The sequence below is a fragment of the Neopelma chrysocephalum genome, unplaced genomic scaffold (assembly GCF_003984885.1).
Source record: "Neopelma chrysocephalum unplaced genomic scaffold, ASM398488v2 Primary Assembly neopelma1_72, whole genome shotgun sequence".
NCBI lineage: Eukaryota > Metazoa > Chordata > Aves > Passeriformes > Pipridae > Neopelma > Neopelma chrysocephalum.
Genome location: NW_020897732.1, coordinates 11,064,888 through 11,085,418, shown reverse-complemented (window position 1 = coordinate 11,085,418; position 20,531 = coordinate 11,064,888). Strand labels below are relative to the sequence as shown.

At 42.0% G+C, this 20,531-nt stretch overlaps 1 protein-coding gene across 10 annotated transcripts in view; it reads left to right on the top strand.

Moving 5' to 3' along the window:
- SCN5A (sodium voltage-gated channel alpha subunit 5) overlaps positions 1–20,531 on the top strand; it is a 215,789-nt gene that overhangs the window by 123,609 nt on the left and 71,649 nt on the right. For all 10 annotated transcript variants that reach the window (XM_027686815.1, XM_027686814.1, XM_027686813.1 and 7 more), the window contains one exon: positions 19,820–20,290. In XM_027686815.1, coding sequence (XP_027542616.1) covers positions 19,820–20,290 — 471 coding nt within the window. The remainder of the gene's footprint in view (positions 1–19,819; positions 20,291–20,531) is intronic.

Sequence of the window (20,531 nt, the reverse complement as noted above, 5' to 3'; positions counted from 1 at the left end):
AAATATTCATGGATTATTAAAAGATGTGAATTAGCAACATCTGATACCCTTAGATATTAACACTCATCAGTGTACATAAGTTCTGTTAAATATGAAATCTGGTTCAGCAGAGACTGCAATAACATTATCTACATATATTTAACCTTCAGTGCTTGAAAAAGGCTGTCCCAGATGTAAAACCAGATATTGAAAAACTCTGTCAGCATGGATAAGCTGAAGTTATTAGTCAGCTGAAAGCAAAATGCTAGCTTTACTGTTTTCAGCCCACAGTTCTGTAAGGATGTGGCAAAGACCGGTAGATAGAAATGATTCTTGTGTGTGGGTCACTCAAAAAAGAAAAAAGAGAATGATTCATAAGTGATAAAAAGAACAGATTCTGAATCATGAGACTCATCCAGTGTTAAATGCATTACATGGAGGTTTCATGATGTTGACTAGTAGGTAGAGAGGAGGTCATCTTACTCCTCTGGCATCAGCAGAATTCTTGCTTTCTTCAGTGAGGGTGGGTTGAACTTACCAATTCATTTATTTGCTGAACATCATCAGACCCAAAAATTCTGGTGTCCAAAAAGCACCGCAAGCCCTTTCAAATAAGAATACTGGAGTGCCAAAACTTTTACCTGTAACACCATTGCGATCTGTACCAGCAAAGGTTCTCTTTTAACTTGCTGAGGTCCTTGCTCCTCCTCTGAGTTTCAAGAGCCAGTTCTGATAAAAAATATTATCCTGAGGCTGTATCTCATCTGGACCCTAAATGCTTCCATGGTCTCTGGAGGCACAGAGGAAATCCTACAGCATTTTTCCTGATGTATCAGATCTGCACATTCATCTAGACTAAATACTTTTATCTGTCACATCTGCCAATACGTATGGTGGTGTCTGTGCTCACTTTCCCAGCTACAAGGCCAAGTATTACGAAGCAGACCTGCTCTTGAACTCCTGTAAGGGCTGCAAACTGGTGATGAAAGTGTTACAAACCACTGAGATTCTGTGGCACGTTCAATGATTCTGTTTGCAGGTCTTATCCATCCTCACTAACATAAATTCAAAGGAATGGTGGAAGAAAATCCAGGAAAGTTAGTAACCACCCCGGGCAATGTCATGTTATAGAGCAGCACAACTGCTGAAAGGAATTTTAGTAAATCTTTAGTCTTTGGTTTGTATTCATATATCCTAAAAATGTCTTGGACAATTTGTGTGCGATGCCACACGAAACTATATTTACTGCTGGTCAACTGATATATGAGTCATCTTCAAGGAACTAAACTTCACAACATAGTTGGAGAACTATGTGCTGTGGAACTTCTTTCACACAGTAAAACTGTGCTACTATTGTCAGATGGCAGTTTAGAGTCATTGAAGCCGTTTTAGAAGGTAAAGCCAAAACAGACAGATAATAAAAGTTTCTCCCTCATTTGTAAGAAAAATCTTCTGAAATAGCTCACTGAATAATTATGCTTACTGTTAAGTTTTAAAAAAGCCTTAACCTATTATGTGTATTTACGTTACTGAGGTTAATAAGGAAAATCACTGAGACAGGAATTATTAAGAAGATGTAGGAGAATTTGGGTCACAAGGCAGTTCCTGGTGGCCCCTGCTCTGGCGGGTCAGCCAGTGTGAGAGTCAATATGACATCAACCACTTCTCGGGGGAGAGTTGTGTGTAATGGGTGCAAACAACGTGCATGAATAAAACTGACACCTCAATCACAGACAGAACAACCTCCAACCTCGCTCTGCGTGTGTGACGTGCACTGGCCAAGCCACCCTTTTATTCTTCTGAAGGCCACACAGATGAAAAATATTTTCTACCAACTTCTCCTGAAATGCCACCAAGCGAAGGACAGCTTGATGTGGCACAGAAATGCACCCAGTGTCTTTGCTCATGCTCTGATCGGGCTGTGTCTGACAGACAGCACCCAAAAAGCATCAGTTAGTGTTAACCCCAGCTAAGAGCTGCAGTGCATTAACTCACCCTCAGGGCTGAGTTCTGGACTCCGTTGTCTCACCTCTGTCTGATTCACATACACCTCAGTACTTCCATGGCACATCCACCACTGTTCCCCAGTTCACCACAGCTGGTAAAAATCACTGCTGCATTTCCATGGTGGATTTTGTCTTACTGGAGTCACAAGCATGCCAAGATGTAGAGTCTGTAACCAGGAAAGTGACATTTTCAGAATTTACCTGAAAAGTAAAATATAAGGCTGGAATTGCTCCTTTAGGATCAGTCCTGGGCTTTCCCCCTCCCCCCCCCCCCACTGTCAATTCAGGAAAATATTAATGCCTTTTTCTGAGAATACAATACAAAGGTAGAAAGCACCACAAATTTCTAGGATGTCAGGCTATCCTGTGGGCAGGATTGCATAACCATTATTGAATTAATACATGATGCATGATGCATGGAAGTATGAAATACAAAGTGTAAGGTCATACACTCAGCCCTATTTAAGAATTTATGTTATCATCAAGTAGCTTACCAGCAGAAATTGTATATGTATTAGTCACCATGGACAACTACATCTGCAATAATTGCATGGAGGTACCTTTGTAGTCAGATCTGGTTAATGGAGTCTATGAAGTCATAAAATATCTTACCACCCAAAAAATCTAAATGCATTGGATTAAACAGCCCCTAAAACTACCTTTTCCTCTCCCTGAAGTCTTAGGAGGAAAACTCAGGTGTAGAAATCCCCATGTGCATATCACTGGCTGACTGAGCCACTATGATGCAGGGATGTACCAATACAGTGCACCCACTGAAAAAGTAAATGACATTCTAATTCATATCAGGAATGCTAATCACAGAGGAAAAAAGAGAATCTGAATGCTATTGCACAGTGATCTGCAATACTGCATATGCTGTACATCCCATTGATGAATGATCCTCAAGAAAGATGAAGGTCTACCAGGAAAAGAACAGCATGGGAGTATGAAGTTGAGGAGGGCAATGCAGAGCTAGGCTTGGAAGGAGAGCAGTTTAAGTGACAGGATGCTGCTCATCCCAAACAAAGGAATGTAAATCACTGTGAATACCATTACTGGGATTGGAAAGGAGGCTTCTCATTATCAGTCTGGTGAGGTTGTTTGGGAGAACTTTCCAGCCCCAAGCCAGCAGTGTGTGAAATGGATTAGATGTTGAAAAAAACAACACATGTCAGCAGGAGACTTGACTTGGTGACCCAAAAGGACCTTCCAGTCCTGTGTTTCCCTATGGTAATTTCAGTGCCTGGCATGAGCGTGAGCTGCTCAGCATGGTTTGGATGAGATTTGAAGTGACCTGCTTTGGTTAAACTCAGTGGAAACTTTTCTCTGAAAAAGTCAGATGCAGCTGAAACCCATCTTTTTAGTCTGCTTCCACATCTCAGGAAGCCTTAATGGATGTTTTTTCTGTTATAATTTGGCCCGTGACTGAGATATGCAGAAATATGAAAATGTCACATTCTTGGAATGAAGGGGTTTGTCCCTCCCCATGTGCCTTTCCATCAAGTCCATGTAGGAGAGTTCCTTGAAGATAGGAGGAGCTGAGTCCCATGCATCTCCCTAATAGCTTTTTTTTCTTTGTTTGCTAATGTTCCCTTTAGTTCAATGTGTGTGGTCAAGAAAACAGAACAAAAAACAAAGCAAAACAAACAAAAAAAAAAACATACAAAAGAGGCATCTGTGATGTACAGCATATAAATGTGTAAGACAGGGCTGCTGTTTGCATTGCATGGTCTTCAGCATGGGGGCTTTGCTTCTGTATAAAACCATTTCATAGGGTTAATTACAGACTGTTACTAAATGAACACCATGATCTCTAATTGAGGAAGACAAGAGAGAGTGTATGTGGCCACCTGTGAAGGAGAACTGGTAGCCCACTCTGTGGGAATCCATCAACTGGCCAACTGTATGGGAGATTCACAGGCAAGGGACTATCCCCACTGAAAATTGTGGTCAGTGCAGAGTATGGAGAAGTTTAATATTATGGAGCAAGATGATCTTCTGCATTTATCCTCAGTGCCAGAAAATGTTCTTGAGCACATTTAATTTATTAGTGTAGCACTAGCCATAAATTCCTGTCTCGCCCAATGTTGATACATCTCCATCACTGCAAATTTCTCAGCAGACCATACTGGGCTTGAAAGAGGTTTATGGTAATGTGTCAGATTTTCTCTTTGTTTAAGTTAAATGGGTATAGAGAACTATCACTGTCCCATGTGGTAAAATCACAAGTAACAGCAAAATAGCTTCTAACAGACCTAGGTGAAAGTGGATTACAATATTACATTTCAAGAGCTCAGACAACCAAAGCTTATTAGGATGGTCAAAGGTGATCTTCAGATGGAGGCTTGTGTTTCTGCCTGACATGATAGGGCTGTCACTGAGGGAAGATACATCAAAACTCCAACGCTTTTAAAAGACATGAAGCATCAAACTAGGGAGTTTCAAGACCATAAAACTTTTTAGAGGCTGATGGAGAGTTGTTTTACCCCAAAAGGAATGAGGCCTCATTCATTCAGGTTGCCTGTGTCAATAAACAAATGAAAATGGAACTCCAATGATGAATGATAGCACTTTTGCAGCTATCTCCTTATTTTATCTTCAAATTATGTACAAATCTAAAACACCAAAGCCCCATTTTTGTGGTTTTTCCAGTCTATCCCCAGAGAAATGCTTAACTTAAAAGCTGCAGTGAGACTTGCTGCCCTGAATCAAGTAATTATTTTTGCATTTAATGACAAACATGCTCTTATTCACAGGGGCCACTGTAGACATCCACTGGTGAATAAAGGTTAATCCCCTTGGAGGGAAATGTAGTATTTGTATTGCATCTGATAATTAATATAAATGAAGTGGAATTTTAAAATATTGTGTACCTTCTAATGGCAAATACTAGGTTAGATCTGCTTGCTGGAAAAGAAAGCAGGTTTGGTAAAAAGGTATTACAACTCAAATTACAGCATTTTAGGGCTTAGCTTTTTAATTTTCAAACCACAGTAGAGGTCTTCATCCTCCAGCTTTATATGTTGTACTTCTACCACAAGGCAGGTACTCTCCTTGGGGTCCACCAGTTCCACTTCTTGCACAATGGAAGGAATAGGGGATAAGATGCAACTACATAAAAGCTGTGGAAGAATAGCTCTTTGCAAGAAAATGGGAATCCATAGGAGATTTGCAGAGATGGTCAGGTTGTCCCAAGTCTTGCTGGAGCACTTCCTTCCCTCCTCTCTCTCTACACCCCAGCGTTCACGTCCTGGGTGCCCTTGTTCACCTTATCTGCTCTTTCAGCAGTTCCCAGCATTCTGGAAATATGCATTTGTGTTTTGGTTACATCAGCTGAGAAGGCCTGTAGATAAACAGGCAGGAATAGGCATGTCAGTAACAGTCATCATCAGGGCGGACAGAATCTGCAAAGCGGCGAGCGGAGGGCGCATGGGGCACCACGGAGGAGCAGGACTCATCAGAGAGCTGCAGGAGCCATAATGAGAGCTGGGAAATACTGGAGATGGGGGCTGGAGAGTTAGAGGGTCCAGAAGAAGCCAGGGAGCCCAAGGGATCATTAGCGAGGAGTGGAAGTGTCGTCTGAGCCCGTCTCATCAACTTGGACACTTACATAAGGGAGGCGAATTTTCTTTCTCGGGTCACGTGTGACTTTGCAGAAGAGCAGCCCAGAATACATGAATAAGCACAACTGGGGACACAAACAAAGTAGTGTCAAAACAACTGTCAGCATGTTACTGTCCCTTTTGCTTCTACTCATGTACACTTAGGGCTGGGAGCGGGAACATTTGGTGTGATACTGGAGAACTCAAAATTCAGAGGGAAGCAGCTAAACCCCAGCACATTTCCCAGCTTCCCCCTTCATATTTTCCATGCCAGCTACCTGCATAGTCCATGAGTCCCAAAGCAACTTTAGCTATTTGTATTTCCCATTATCCATCCTTTCTTGAGAAGTGCCTGGGAAGCAGAGCACTCAGGTAGTCGATGCTTTTTTGCAAACATCTGTCTGTATCTACTTAAGTATTAAACATCCTCAAGGGTAGTGAAAGGTCCGCCAGAAACAGATGGCATCATGTGATGCTTCAAAAAGATAAATCCTGACACCAACCATCAATCAGTCCAGTTGCCTCTGATGACTCCCAGCAGAGATGGAAAGCCTACATCTTCACATGGGTTACTTGAAATGCAAACCTTTTGCCTCAGACTCCAGGCTTTTAAAATTGCATGATTTGTCAGTAGGCACATAAATAACTAGAATTTATTTTATTGAGTAGATATTTCCCACCATCATGTGTAACACCAGATGCTGATGCTAAAAAGTCTGGGGAAATTAACCTCACTGTAATTATGATGGACCATCAAAGACTGCTGTTTTTCCAAAATGCCATTGTATGGTAGATTAAGTAGAGTCTGTTCAAAACTGGGAGGTTTAGGGCTGCTTTGCACAAGAGATGTGAGGGAAATGCACCTGAGAACAGACAGGAGGACAAACTACCTTCAAAATCTACTCCTAAAAAGTGATCTGCTTCCTTCTGTCAATCCAGATTTATGAGTGTCTGTATCCTGCTACAGGCTCAGCTGTTTCTTCTGAAGAGTTGAATCTTGGCACTTGGTGACTAATCTGAGCTTGCATCTTGTATTAGGAGACAAGTGTGTTCAGTTGCTGTTTTCAAGGTGCTGTATGGTGTCCTTGTCAAATATGTACTAAAATCTGCCAATTTTTTTCCCTGCAACATTCAACCACAGAAAGATAGATTTTAGAAATACAAATAGCCCAAATCCCCAAAACAGTTGGCATACAGAAGAGAAGTAAGCTTTTGCTTCTGATGCAGCTCAAAGGAGGATGAAAACAAAAGGTGAACTAAGGCTTTTTTTTTTTTATCTATGACATAAGGAATTCCCAAAAACAATAATCCAAAGCAGATTCATTGGTGAGGTGTGCCAGATTTTGGCATTTGGTGCAGATTTGAATCGGTAGAATTATAAATATTGCTTCTTGATCTATAAATGAGTCACTGGGATATATCAGAGGGAAACCAAATCTGGTAACAATGCTAGTGCTCTTCCGTAGGTATATATAAAAGGGAATACAAAACTATTTCCCATTAACCTTCATAGGTGTGAGATGACTTGGAAATGTGGAAGAAGAATGCTAGTATATTAGTTCAATCAACCTGGCACTTGGAAACCATCCTCATGCCCTTTGTTCTAATTGTGTTTCCAAATCAGAGATTTTTCTCTAAAAATATTGTTTAAGCATTGACTCCATTATATGAACTGCTGACAAGATGAAAAATTTTTAATACAATCCACCATATATATATATGTATATTCACATATATATTTTATTTGTGAAGATACTAGTGAATTCCTTTTGAGATTTGATTGTAATCCAGGAATTGAACAGGAGTTGAATTTTTATTTTGAAAACTGCAGCTCTGTTGATATAGTAGGCATCAGCAGGCTAAAACGCTGCCCACTTTTTGTTCTACATTTGTCCTTGGTTCACAGTGGAAGTAGGGTTTTGTCAGTAGTTAAGCTTGCTAATAGGTGGGTAGTTATTAAAAATCTAGAAGACACTGAGTCAAATTTAATTGGACAAGAGTATGCAAAGGTAGGTACAACTGAATGTGTCTCTTTTTATTAATGTCACAGTACACGTTGCCTGGATGTCATTGAAAGGGTAATGACAACAGATTTATTCCTAGCATGTGTTGAGGAAAAGTCAAGGTTTTTAAGGTTAAAATGGACCAGGTGGTACAAATTTAATACATTGTTCACTACTCCTCAACATCTTATACTTTAAAAAAAAAAAGTTAAAACTATTATTTTTCCCCACCAAAACTAAGCAGTGAGTACAGCATTCTAACAGTTGCCTCTAGAAACATCTTGTTAAAAAGAATATGTGAAACAATCAGCTAGTCATGACATCCTTAGACTTCTTAGCAAGTGATACTTGAGATAGTGGAATTTATCTTTCCCATGGATAGTGCATATTTATAACTGCATTTCTCCACCTAGCACATGCGTGGCAACATGGTCTGTGGCTTCCCAAGGAAATATGCTGAAGAATGCATTTGGAAACTAAATGTAGTACACAGGATTAGATACCAATTTCCTGCCTTTGGGGATCTTATTGAACAGTAAGAAATTCCTGCAGTCAAGGGGGTCCTTTGGTCTCCTACTACTGTTCCATATTTCCTTCTGTTCCTGTAAGTCCACTTGTCTGGGTCTTACTCTGTTAGACTTCTCTAAATTCAATAAACCCACTGACCCACATTTGCTGAGGAAAATCTCCAGCAGATACAGATCTACTCCATCAATTTTGTATTACTACAAACAGTGCAAAGGAAAGGAGAATCAGACCTGTTAGGTTTTTGTCCCTCTTAACATTTTTATTTCTTTGCTGCTGTATAAGTCTCTTTTGTTCTATTTTCCTGACTGTAGATTCATGTGTTAACTTTTCTTCTTCCTGTATTGTTTGGGTCATCCTTAGCCAGAATCTTGTTTAGATTAATTCTTATTGAATATGATCCAGATCTCCCTTTTATTTTCTTCTACCTAAAATGTATTTTCTTTCTTTTTGGTCAGTTCTGGCCTTGATTGTCATAGAATGTTTTGGGTTGGAAGGGACCTTAAAGATCATCTGGTTTCAGCCACCCTGCCATGGGCAGGGACACCTTCCACTAGACCAGGTTGCACAAAGCCCTGTCCAACCTGGCCTTGAACACTCCCAGGGATGGGACAGTAACAACTTCTCTGGGAAACCCTCTCCAGTGCCTCACCACCCTCACAGGGAAGAATTTCTTTCTTATATCTTATCTAAATATCTTCTCTTCCAGTTTAAAGCCCTCCTCCCCTGTCCTGTCACTCCATATCCTTTCAGAAGTCCCTCTCCATCTCTCTTGTAGCCCTTTTAGGTACTGCAAGCTGCTATAAGCTCTCCCCAGAGACTTCTTTCTCCAGGATGAACTACCCTAACTCTCTTAGCCTGAATTCATAGGAAAGGTGATTACAGTTATTCTGTCTTTCACATTGCCCCATATCTCTGCTGTTGTCTTTCTAGTGTCACACTTTGAGCAAATCTCCTCTTTTCACATTGCTTTGGATTTCTGACTTTCAGGTCATCTTCTGCAAGGTCCATCTCCTCCTGTATCTTGACTTCACCCTTCCCAATGCACAAGCAAATTCCAAGACTCTGTCCTGAAGCTGTTTGATACTCTTGTAATTATTTCAGTGCAAAAGTGGTTTTATTTTTTTGACCAAGCCAATTTTTATACAGAAGCTTTGCCATCTGTAGTCACAGTAGTATTTTCTCACAAAAAGGGTACATGCTGACTGATCTTAGGACTTGGTTTTAAGTGTACTTGATATTTCCCATGCTGAATTTTCATGGAGATGAAAAGAGGAATTACATATGTTTTTGGGGATGGGCAATTTTTGTCAGCTCTACTAGCAGTCAATTCCCCTGCCCCTCTGTTTGCAGCCTCCTCCCCACCATGAGTTCCCTTCTCTTCCCAGCCTCCCTCATGTAGACTCATTCATTGCAAGTGCACAACTAAGAGCACTCTGATGCTTCTTGTGCTACAAACTCCTTTGTATGGAGGTTTCTTCCTGGAAGGCTTCCATGTCCCTTCTCCCCTCCTGTAATTTTCTTGTCTCCCACATTTAGATGTGGTGCCATCCCATTTCTGGGAGGTTTGGCAAGTGCAAAATGCCTGCTGTTTGAAAACACAGGCAGGTGGCTGCCTCTATAAACTGGCTTAAGGCATGAAAACAAACATTGTGAATGCCCCTCCTCTGGCACATTCCCTGGCCACGCCATTCCAGTTGATGCCTGGGCTTTCAGGGAACAGTCCTGGCTGGGCACAGCAGCCAGGGAGCAATCCTGCCTGGGGGAAGGATAAGCAGTCAGCTGCTCAGGGATGGGGAACAAGCCTTGGCTTGCCTTTGCTTACTACTGTAAATACAATTTTTAGATCGTAAAATGGACTAGCTGCCTAGGTCTCAGTGCTTCCCTTCTCCCTAGCAGACTGGCAGTGAGCATAAACTCATAAAAATGCTCTTATGGACAACTTACACCATCATCTTTCTCCTTTGCTTACTCAATTTTATGTTGATCTTTCACTAAATAAGGTTTTGAGAAACCCCAGTTGCTGTGATTTCACCCAGATGCAGAGAATACAATTAATAAAACCCGCCGATTTTCAAATTTCCACATCAGCAAAGCACTTTTATATTTCCTGATATAAGAAGGAAGTCAAAGATGAGGTCATCACACCTGGAAAGAAGAGCTTTCTTTGATCATGTGTTTGAGCGCAGACTTGGTTTCAAGGATGCTGGTAGCCAGTCCTCCATGAAGTACTTTTCTCATCTTTCTAGTAATGCTTCTCTGAAAAACACAGCTTTATCCTGTAGGAAGAAAGGACACCCACCTCCTTCCCTTTCTTCCCAAGGATATTTCCCTGGGGGCTTTAGGAAGCACTAAGAAACTTGCAGAATTAAACACAACTAAGCCGGGATCAGGCGATGGCAGAGGAAAAGGGTCACTCTTTAGGATGGCAGTGAGAGGTGTGTGTCAGCACCACCCGCCTTGCAGAGCTTGGCTCTCATTTTGGATACATAACTGGCACCACTGCTGCTGAACCCTCCTGCCCCATTTCTTTAATGGAGGGTTGTCCCACTTTTGAGTTGTGGGTCTTCTCCAACAGGGGTATGTGAAACCCTCAAGCCCAGCCATGTGCTGGGAAAGTAGGAGATTTCATACTATGCAAAATGACTAGTAGAAATCTATTTTGTAGCTTTTCTGAAAGAAGCCCTCCTTGGCTGGCAGGCAGCTCTGTCGCTTTGTTCTGCCCTCCCAAGAATTTGCACTTGCAAAATACATAAAATCAGAACCTCCTTACACCTCCTAAATTCACTGAAGAGTTATCCTTTTCACATTCCACTTAATAGGAAAGTGTAATTTTGTGATGGAACCCAAATTATAATATTAAACCTGGGAAATGGATGAGAAAGTAACATTTTTAAAAGAAATCATGTTCTCCCCCCCCCCAAAAAAAAAGGTGAAGCTTATGTTAATTATTTCTTGGCTCTCTGATTTAATTTTTGAGTCTCTGGGCCTACCCTTATGTTGATTTTATTTTGGTGTAATATATTGACTGCAGGGAAGCCATTGCTTACTGTGGCCATTATCATTAGTTTTCTTTCACTATTATTCTGTTTCCATATGGGTTTTTATCCTTTTGGTGCTCTGTGGCTTAGTTTTCCCCAGAGATTTTCTGCCATGTGTGAATGGGAATCACCCCTTTCCCTTAATCTCCAGTCCTGACTGCCCAAGGGACAGAACGGCCTCTGGATGACAGAGTGCAGAACCAGCATAATCCTTGGTCACAGCTGGGTAAATTCAGGTAAAAACCACAAAGCTTTAACTTCCAAAATCAGAGGGTTTTTTTCTTGTGTCTAGTCATTGTATAATAATTGGTAGAGGAGCTGATGAGGTCTTATTTGCATACAGCTAGTGGAAATATTCCAGGGATAATACAGGAGTTTCTCACCTGTCATCAATCCTTACGGGGAGCAACAGTAGCAAAGACTCTCAAGTGTGTTGAGTCAGTCCAAACCCGTGCAGTCTGTCTTGCTCTCTAATCGTCCTGACATCCTCACTGCCACAACAGGTAAACGCCTTTGTTGACTTAGCATAAAGGTAATGGTCTCTTAGTTTGGAATCAATAAACTTTCTGTAGTTTCCCTAATGCTTTTGGGGTGTGTTGAGCCTTCAACATCCCAAATACAGCTGTTTTTGCTGGGAGAAGTGTTCAACTGGACTTGTCTGATAGCACGGGTTTTTTTCTGTCTAGACAGAGAGAAGTCCATAGCAGCTCTGAGGGAGCTCTTGCTATGCTGGTGAATTAGTGTTGTTTTGCTATCTGATGAAAAACCTGCGAGAACATGTTTGTTTTTATGCTGTGGCTCTAGTAAGGGAAAGAATTTATCTGCCTCCACTCACCATCTCACCCTCCTCTCGTAAAGCACTTGGAGACTAAGAATTTCATATCAGAAAACACTGGGTTTCCAAAGACTCATCTGTTGATATTTCTAAGGGACATATTTTAAATACCACTGAAAGACAGCAGCTACAAGAGAAGTCTAAATTCAGTTCAATAGTTCTTGACCAGCACTTGGAGTGGTACAGCTTGTCTGCACATTTCTATTCACATCGGTGGGTAACAAAAGAGAAATACTCGGCAGCATGAGGCAACCACCAGGTTGTGGTAAGTGTCATGCATTGCTTCAGATCTCTGTGTCAAGGACTGTGTTTTAAGTGGCAAGGACTCAGGCCCCTCGCTCTTCCAGCTTTTGGGGTGCTGCAGAAGCTGGGGGTGAGGAGAGGCAGAGACTGAAGGTTGGTCCCTGTGAGACAGGAGCTGGGGATACTCCAGCCTCCCCTCCCACTTCAGCCTCCCTCCCTGAGAGGCATTTGCATCGTGTGGTCCACTGTGTCAGGCTGACAGCAATGTTGAGGTGTTCCCTTTGCCTGTCTCCCCCTCCCAAGAGGAGGTACCCAAGACAGATCTGATGTATCCCAGTGCTAGTGCAGCTTTAACACCTCCACTGAAAGAGCAGAGGGATGAATGGTAGCTTAAAATGACAAAAAAAATTTCTTCTGTGGCACAAAGGTGATGTGAAGTATAATTAAGGGGCTTAATCTACCCTGCCATTACTCAAGGAGATTTGCTCCTGTGTAAAATGGTGAGAACAACACCGAGGAATCTGCCCAAAAAATTATGGATACCCCTTTAACCCCTGAGATGAGATATTGGGTGACAATTTCCCCCGCCCATGCACATCCCATCAACAACTGCCATCCAGCATCACTTCTCTGCCCTGCACAGCTTAAATACAAACAGCTGCACAAGAGACCACCAATTATGTGGGGAAACATAGCGTCAATACCTGAAGTGGAGAATGGTCAGGAAAACTCCCAGCCTTATGGTAAATACCCCAAAAGCACTAGTGGGATAGGGAAGACATTGATCTCAGCCAGTTCCTAAGAGTCTACCTGAAGATAGCTACAGTTGTATCAGCCACCCTACCTATTGTTCACATTCAACAGAGAGAAAAGGCACTTCTATTCCTTAATTTCATCTCATGTGTGCAGCCATCAGCTTTAGGATGGGACACACTGGGCTCAGGCTCCTCTGCCCGTATGGATTGGACCCAGCCTGCCTATAGAGAGAACCCTGGATGCCTTCAACTCCCCTGAAGACAGTGTGAGTGCCAGCCATGCCCAAGGATGAGCATTCCAAGCATGTTCTATTCTGTGCACTGTTCTCCACAGGCAGGGAAATGCATGTAGTAGTTGAGGCCGGGGGTAAAACCAGGCCTTGTTCTCTTTGTTCTGAGGGTAAATAGAATTCATTCACATGAAATCACTTAAATTATAACCACTTTTGTATTTGCATATGAAAAAATTATTCCTACCATATTACTTGCATTTTTTTCTTTCCTGGGGATAACATCCACTTTCATTACCATCATGAAGTAGTTCAGAGATTTTGCATAGGAAATAGACTGTATTTGGTGCAGTTTCTATTAAATTTCATTTTCTTATATTTAAGCAGACAAACCAGTTATTTCACCAAAGAGGTTTATACAGAGTTGATAAGAAAAAATTCCTGTTGCAACAAACTGATACTATAGTGCCCCACAAACCTCTCATCTGCAACTGCTAGCCTGCCTGTAGGCTCAAACACAGTCCACAGGGGAAGTTTTGTGGCTGCAAGGCAGGAAATCCGTATTCCCATTTCCCTGTGTTTTCCTAGCTGATCTCAGGCAAAAAACATGAAGGAGATCGATGCTGCTCCATCCTGTGTTCTCCCCCACCCGCCCCAGACCACAAGGACCTTGTGCCAGTCTTTTGGTATCATGATCATTTTGAGAGCAAGAAAGTAAGATATCAGAAGAATGGGATTATGAGATTGACTGCAGGATAAAGAAAAACTGGGCTGGAAGGACATAAGCTTCTTAACCAAGCACAAATATCTGAAATAATAGAAAAGGGAATATAAAAAATAACTGATCATGTAAATTGCTTTTTCTAGGAGTACTCCCTCTTAGTAAACTTTGCCCTGGGATGAACGTGTACGAAGGATTGGAAAATACACTTCCAGGGAAACAAATAATCCTCCAGTAGCAGAGAGACTGACTACATGACCTATTACTGCAGATCTCAGATCTAACACTTACTTGATGCAATGAAAGCCCCTTTCTGAGCAGTTTTTCTTTGCAGCTTCATGGATTTTGTGACAGTAACCAAAATATAACAACTGGTACTGATTGTATTAGGCTTGCTAGAAGTCATCAAGGTCTCCAAAGAGAAAACTGCATCTTTCCCATCTGTGCTAGCCAAAGAACGGTGCAGATTTCCATTGCTATCCAAAAACAAATAGGAAGGAAGAAAATCAGATTTTTCCACTGGTCAGAGAGTGCCTGAAGAGATTCTTGCTGGTCTATGTCTACCAGGCACTGCCAGGGAAGTGTATTTGCATATGTTGAGGTCTATAGGTACTGTTTTATTCACAAAAAAAAGTATTAGATAAGTAGTTTATGATCCTGGCAGGTACCTTGTGTGCTACACTGTCTGGGCTTTCCTGTGCAGCTGAGTGACAGCAGTGAAAATGAGCTTCCACAGGGTTACAATTTGGTTTAACAACTTGTCTTTTTGCATGATAGATTTCACTGGTTGGGTGTGTCTTCTGCTCTGGACCCTGTTGTTACAGAAAAACCTGTTTGGCTGGCCCCTAGGAGTTTTTCCTCCACAGGGAAGCACCCTCAAGTGATGTAGGTCCCTTGTAGCTGCCCTCAGATGTCCTTCCTATCCTCTGTCTCCTGCAGAGAGAATGGTACTGGTGTTGTCTGGAGGGTCCTGTGGGTTTACAAGCAAACAAGTGCACTTGAAAGTGGCTCCTGAACTGCTCTGCTCTATGAACCTCCCCCTGCGAGGAGGATCCCATCTTTGATTTGTCCTATGTTGTCTGGGCAGATGAGAAAGTCTGCCCTTAACTGCTGCTCAGCATGAAAGATCATTTAAACTTCATGCACAGACAAGATCAGGGGCTTGAAAATCAAACTCACTTGTTTTGTGGGCAGTCTGTGATCAAGGCAGATCCCACTACAGGAGAAGCTGTGTGTGTGAGCTGACACAAGATCTGCCAGCAAACAAGACCAGTACTTGAGGTCCTCACTTTGGAGATGGCTTAGCCCTGCCGCTCAACCTGTGCAGGTGCAACTTCATTCTTACTACTACCTAAATGAAATAGAGAATTATTTTCAGTCTGCTAAGAAATAGCTTTAGACTTCCCAGTGGATTTTCAGCCTGTATTCTGTGCAGCACTGAGCACGGTGTCAAATCCCCTCCTGGGTGACACAGTGAGAGTGCAGCGTAGGGAAGGCAGTGCTGAATCAATTCACAGGAGGGCTTTAGGGCTGCACACTCTCTGACTGAATGACAGATGGAAGGTTAAATACATAAAGATTTATATCCCTTTCATTTTTGCCGAGTCAAGGTAAATAAAAAAATGGAAGGGAAGTGAGGGAGTGGCCTCATTCCTGTGGGTGGGTCCTTCCAATTTGAGATACCCTGTGATTTTATGTTAGTTATTTGACCTGCATTGATAAATTCTCTAGCTTTACTCTAGCTCTAAGATACTAAACCCAAACTAAGTTAGGCTTTGATAGGCACCACCAGAGATAGTTCAGTTCTTCAGCATCTCCTGGGATGCCAAACTGTCTCCATTGTCTACAGACATCCTAGGAAAACTCCTCCAGTTTAAGCACCTCGGGGAAGCACCTGACATTAGCCTGGATTATTCTGTTTGTGCCTTATAATGGCACAACCAGAGCTACAAGCTTTGAAAAGCATGCTGGATTGTCATTAGGCTAAACACTTAACACAGTTATACTAAAGGAATTGGGGTTTCTTTGAGTGCATCTGTCATTTGATTCCTGACCTCAAAGATCAAAAAAGCGACCTGCTTTCACAGTCTGGCTGCTCAATGTCACTGGAAAGCAGATTTCTTTTAAAAGGGGATACATATGGACAGACAAATCTGCCATTGCTTTTGAAAACTGAGGTAATCTTTAGCTTGCTTTTAGCTAAACTGAAAGCATTGCCTTAGTAGCCAGGAGGACTGGATATTATTAGTAACCTATTACAGGAAACGTGGTGTGTCATGGGTTAGGCATATATTTTTCTGGAAAATGCAGTGTGTAGTGAAATGGGGAGAATGAGTAAACATAAAGTGCTTATTCAGCAGTTCACTATATTTGAATGCCCAGCAATGCAACTCTGAGGTTACCTGCTCATAAAGGAAGGAGGGAATGATATTTGAGATTTATTTTTGGCTAAAAGCATGAAGTGCAAATAGGTCTTTGTGCAAAACGTCAGCTGTGCTTCTGGTAAGTAAACAACATTGCCTTCATAGTCCAGGGTAAATAACAACAGTAATGGTATTACCACCTATTATATATACCTGCAGGTGTATCTACATAAACTTATCTAGCTGTAGTTTGATGTCTGAAATAAATACAGAAAAGTAAAACAAGGCATTTCAAACAAGCTTTTCTGTGAACAGCAAAATTAATGAAGTACAGGATGAAATTCAGCTTCAGCTAACAAAATTCGAGTGGAGATGTTCATGTATGGAGAAGACATCTGAGCTACTACTAGTCTGCAGAGATCTAGGGCTTGACTCAGTTTTGTCTAGGACCACTGGGGATACTCTAAGGTATCCATCCTGGCCTCCAGCTGGACACAGATCTCCCATGACAGTGTGTCCTGTTGGTCAGTTGCCTCAGGATGACTTGGGCATGGCAGGGGCAGTTGGCAGATGCATGTAGCCCTAACCCAGTCACCGGTGTTTGGTCAGTCTCCACTGTCTACACAATAAATTTCTACTGATTGAAATGGGGCTTAGATGTCTCATTAGACTCTTAAGATTTGGTTTCTGAGGCTGCAGGCAGCTGCCATCCTTGATGAGTGATTTGGTTGCCTGCTGCAACATCTCGTTGTGTCCTGGTTGGGTGGTAGATGGAGCTTAAGAAGAACACAGGCATCCTGTAGGTCTGGTGCGGGTGTCCCAGGTAACCTCCAACATCAACAGACACCTACGTTGAGGTAACTGAATTGCACCTATGAAGTCCAGAAGATTTTTATTCTGGATTTCTTTATCTGTTCCCTTCTTCCAGCTTCTTCCTATGTCTGTAAGGTGTCACTGGGAAGGAGGCACATTCTGTGGCTTCTTCCAAGCTCTTTCTGCACTGGTGACCTGGGTGGTGTCTCTTCTCTGCACACATGCTTATTTTCAGGACACTTGTAGCAATGTGGTTATCTCTGAGACCTCATCCTTCTATCAAACTTGGTTGAAAGTGGCTAGAGGGGTTCTATCAGGGACTCCTTCCCTGGTGGGCTCCCACCTGCTTGGCTGTATATCCAGTACTCTGGTTTTCAGCTACCTCTCACATCACTTGCAATGCATCCAAGTGGGGTATGAAATGAAAGATTGATTCATGCCAGACCACCACAGTGATTAGGAGACCCACACAAGCTGTCACTGACACTCCAGTATGATGGACCAGCTAAGGAACAATTACCTTTAATCTCACTTTGCTTCAGAGCAGGGCAGTGCTCAGCACAGTGATAGTTCACTCAGTGGTTCATAATGGACGTGGGCAACTGCTGTGCTACCAACTGCTTTTGTTTGTAATCACGGTGATTGCAAAGGGTACCTTACAATATTGACAGGACACTTCAAATGCAGTGTCATCAGAGTGATTAAGACCAGGTTTTCAGAGTTCCATCTCACATATTCTGAATAGTTGAAATAAGAGAGAAGGGATGGGGGGATGATAGCAATAAATTGTGGTGTTTTGGTAAGGTCCAGTTAAATAGAAGTACTTTTTATATTGTTTATTTTGACCTAGCAGGATTTATCCATTTAAAATACTATCAGAAAGAGAGAAGTCGGGGGACTTACAGGTATTTCTGGTAGCATTAAGAGATCATAGATAAAATATCTTCACAAAGTCAATTTTATTTTTATAAATGTCAGAAGTGCTGCAGCACTGATCTCTCCTTTGTGGTACCACAGAGCTGGCAACCACCCCCCTTGTACAGGCACCAGAGTTGATACCAGGCAATTTGATTCCAGTTTATTTGGGTTAAATATATTTTAGCTGATATTGGTTTGAGTCACCTTTGCTCCATTCTTGTCATCCCAGGCATCTACCTCCAGTGTGAACTTCTTGTCTCTGTGAATCCAGCACAAAAGCTGCAATTCATTTCTTCTCAGACCACGAGCAGGTGTAACCTCCAGTATACAGCAACTGGTGATCAGCCTGTGAGAGATGTTACTGGGAATAGCCTTCTAGAAGAAGATGGTTTTATTTATTTGATATCATTTTATTTATGTGGAGTGGGGGTGTAAAAAGAGACTTAAATCATCAAATGTGTCACTCAGATGCATAGTTGTGTCTAATCTTGCCATGCACCACCAGTAAAGGTAGATGGTTCTAAGTTGCAAGACCTGTAGGAATCTAAGTCTCCAGTTCAGTTTGGATCTTCTCATACACCTGTGAAAATCTCCACATAGTTTTTTCATGACTAGTAACAGCATTTTCAGGACCAAACCTGCTTTGGGAGTGAGCCCTGCTCATATTTAGCTACAGTAGTCTGGTTGTGATGGCTTGTTTTAGCCTGGAGGGAAAAGTTTTTGAAGCTATTTGACCTCTTAGGTGTTTATTCACAGTCACAATACATTTTCTTCGTGGCCCAGAGGATATTTAAAACAAGACTGTCTGTGAAAATGCATACAAATGTTAGAAATGTTTCCAAATGTACTATTTGGTTTAAGTGCCATGCCTATGTATATAATTATCATAAAATCATGGAATAGTTTAGGTTGGAAGGGACCTTTAAAGGTCAGCTAGTCCAACCCTCTGCAGTGAATAGGGACATTTTTAACTAGATCAGGTTGCTCTGAGCCCAGTCCAACCTGACCTTGAATGTTTCCAGGGATGGAGCATCCACCACCTCTGTGGGCAACCTGTGCCAATGCCTCACCATCCTCATCTTGAAAATTTTCTTCCTTATATCTAGTAAGAGACTACCCACTTTTAGTTTAAGGCCATTTCCCTTGTCCTATTGCAACAATCCTACCAAAAAGTTTGTCCCCATCTTTCTTGTAGAGCCCCCCTTTAAGCACTGAAAGGCTGCAGTGATGTTCCCACAGACCCACTTCTGAGTGTGTCCAGGTCACTGTGTATCATCTACTATGAAACATAAATAACAATATTCACCTTGAATAAAAAGTAAAAAGGCCTGAAAACATTCTTCCTATAGTCTTTTTCTGCATGCAAACAGTACCTTTACAGATGTCAATTAGTGCTGTAATTAGTGATTTTCTCCAAGATGGCATATGGGCAATTACAGAGAATTCATTGTACCACCACCACTGAGAATGCTTACAACATGTAACTTCCAATGAAAATTTTATTTTGTATTCTGTTTCTGAGCTTAATATTTTATTTTCCATATTTTGGGACGTTGGGGGTTGGGAAAGGGAATGTCTGAGTGTGTCCATGGTGTATTTCTGCACATGAAATCAATGTATTTGGAAGTTCCTGCAGACCTCCTTTCCCTACTGAAACCACCTGTATTTGAGGGAGTTCCACAGTGGTATTATGTTGTCACAGACAAGATGAAACTCGGACACTTCTGTCTCCAAGACCTCCACGTTGAAGGTTCACCCATTTCCTTTCGACTTTATTAATTTCAGGTGCTCAACCTGTTCCTTGCCTTGCTGCTGAGCTCCTTCAGCGCTGACAACCTCTCGGCACCAGACGAGGATGGGGAGCTGAACAACCTGCAGCTCGCTTTTGCTCGGATCAACAGGGGCCTCCAGTACGCCAAAAAAGCCATGTGGAATTTTTGCTGCCACGTCCTCCGGCACCCCAAGACAACAGCTGAAAAGAAGGCAATGATGAAGCTCGCTGCCCAGAACCCAGGTGCCCTTAACAACTGTGTGAACAGCCACACCACCGCTGAGCTCGGCAAGGACATGGAGAATCACAAGGAGAATCACGCTGAGGATGGGATGCATAAAAATGGAGAGAAACACCTAGGAATTACGGAAAATGATGATTTTATGACCAATCCTGACCTGTCCATTTGTGTTCCTATTGCTGTGGGAGAGTCGGATATCGAGGAGGAAGATGAGGAGCAAAGCACCTTTACGGAAATGGAGCAGGTAGGCAATGAAAATGTTTGCTATTTGTAGTTTATTAAGATGGCCTTTGTTCCCACCCTTGGTCTGGATCCCTGGCTAGTGATGCAAATGGCCTAATCCTGCTTCTGATATGTTGTTAACTTCAGAAGAAGTTACAGATGCATATCCTAGAGCAAAATTCAGTTTCCAAACAGAGTCATTCTCTTTCTTATTTCTTTTTTTTTTTTTTGCTTGTCTAAATTAATTCTTCTAACCAGAGCAA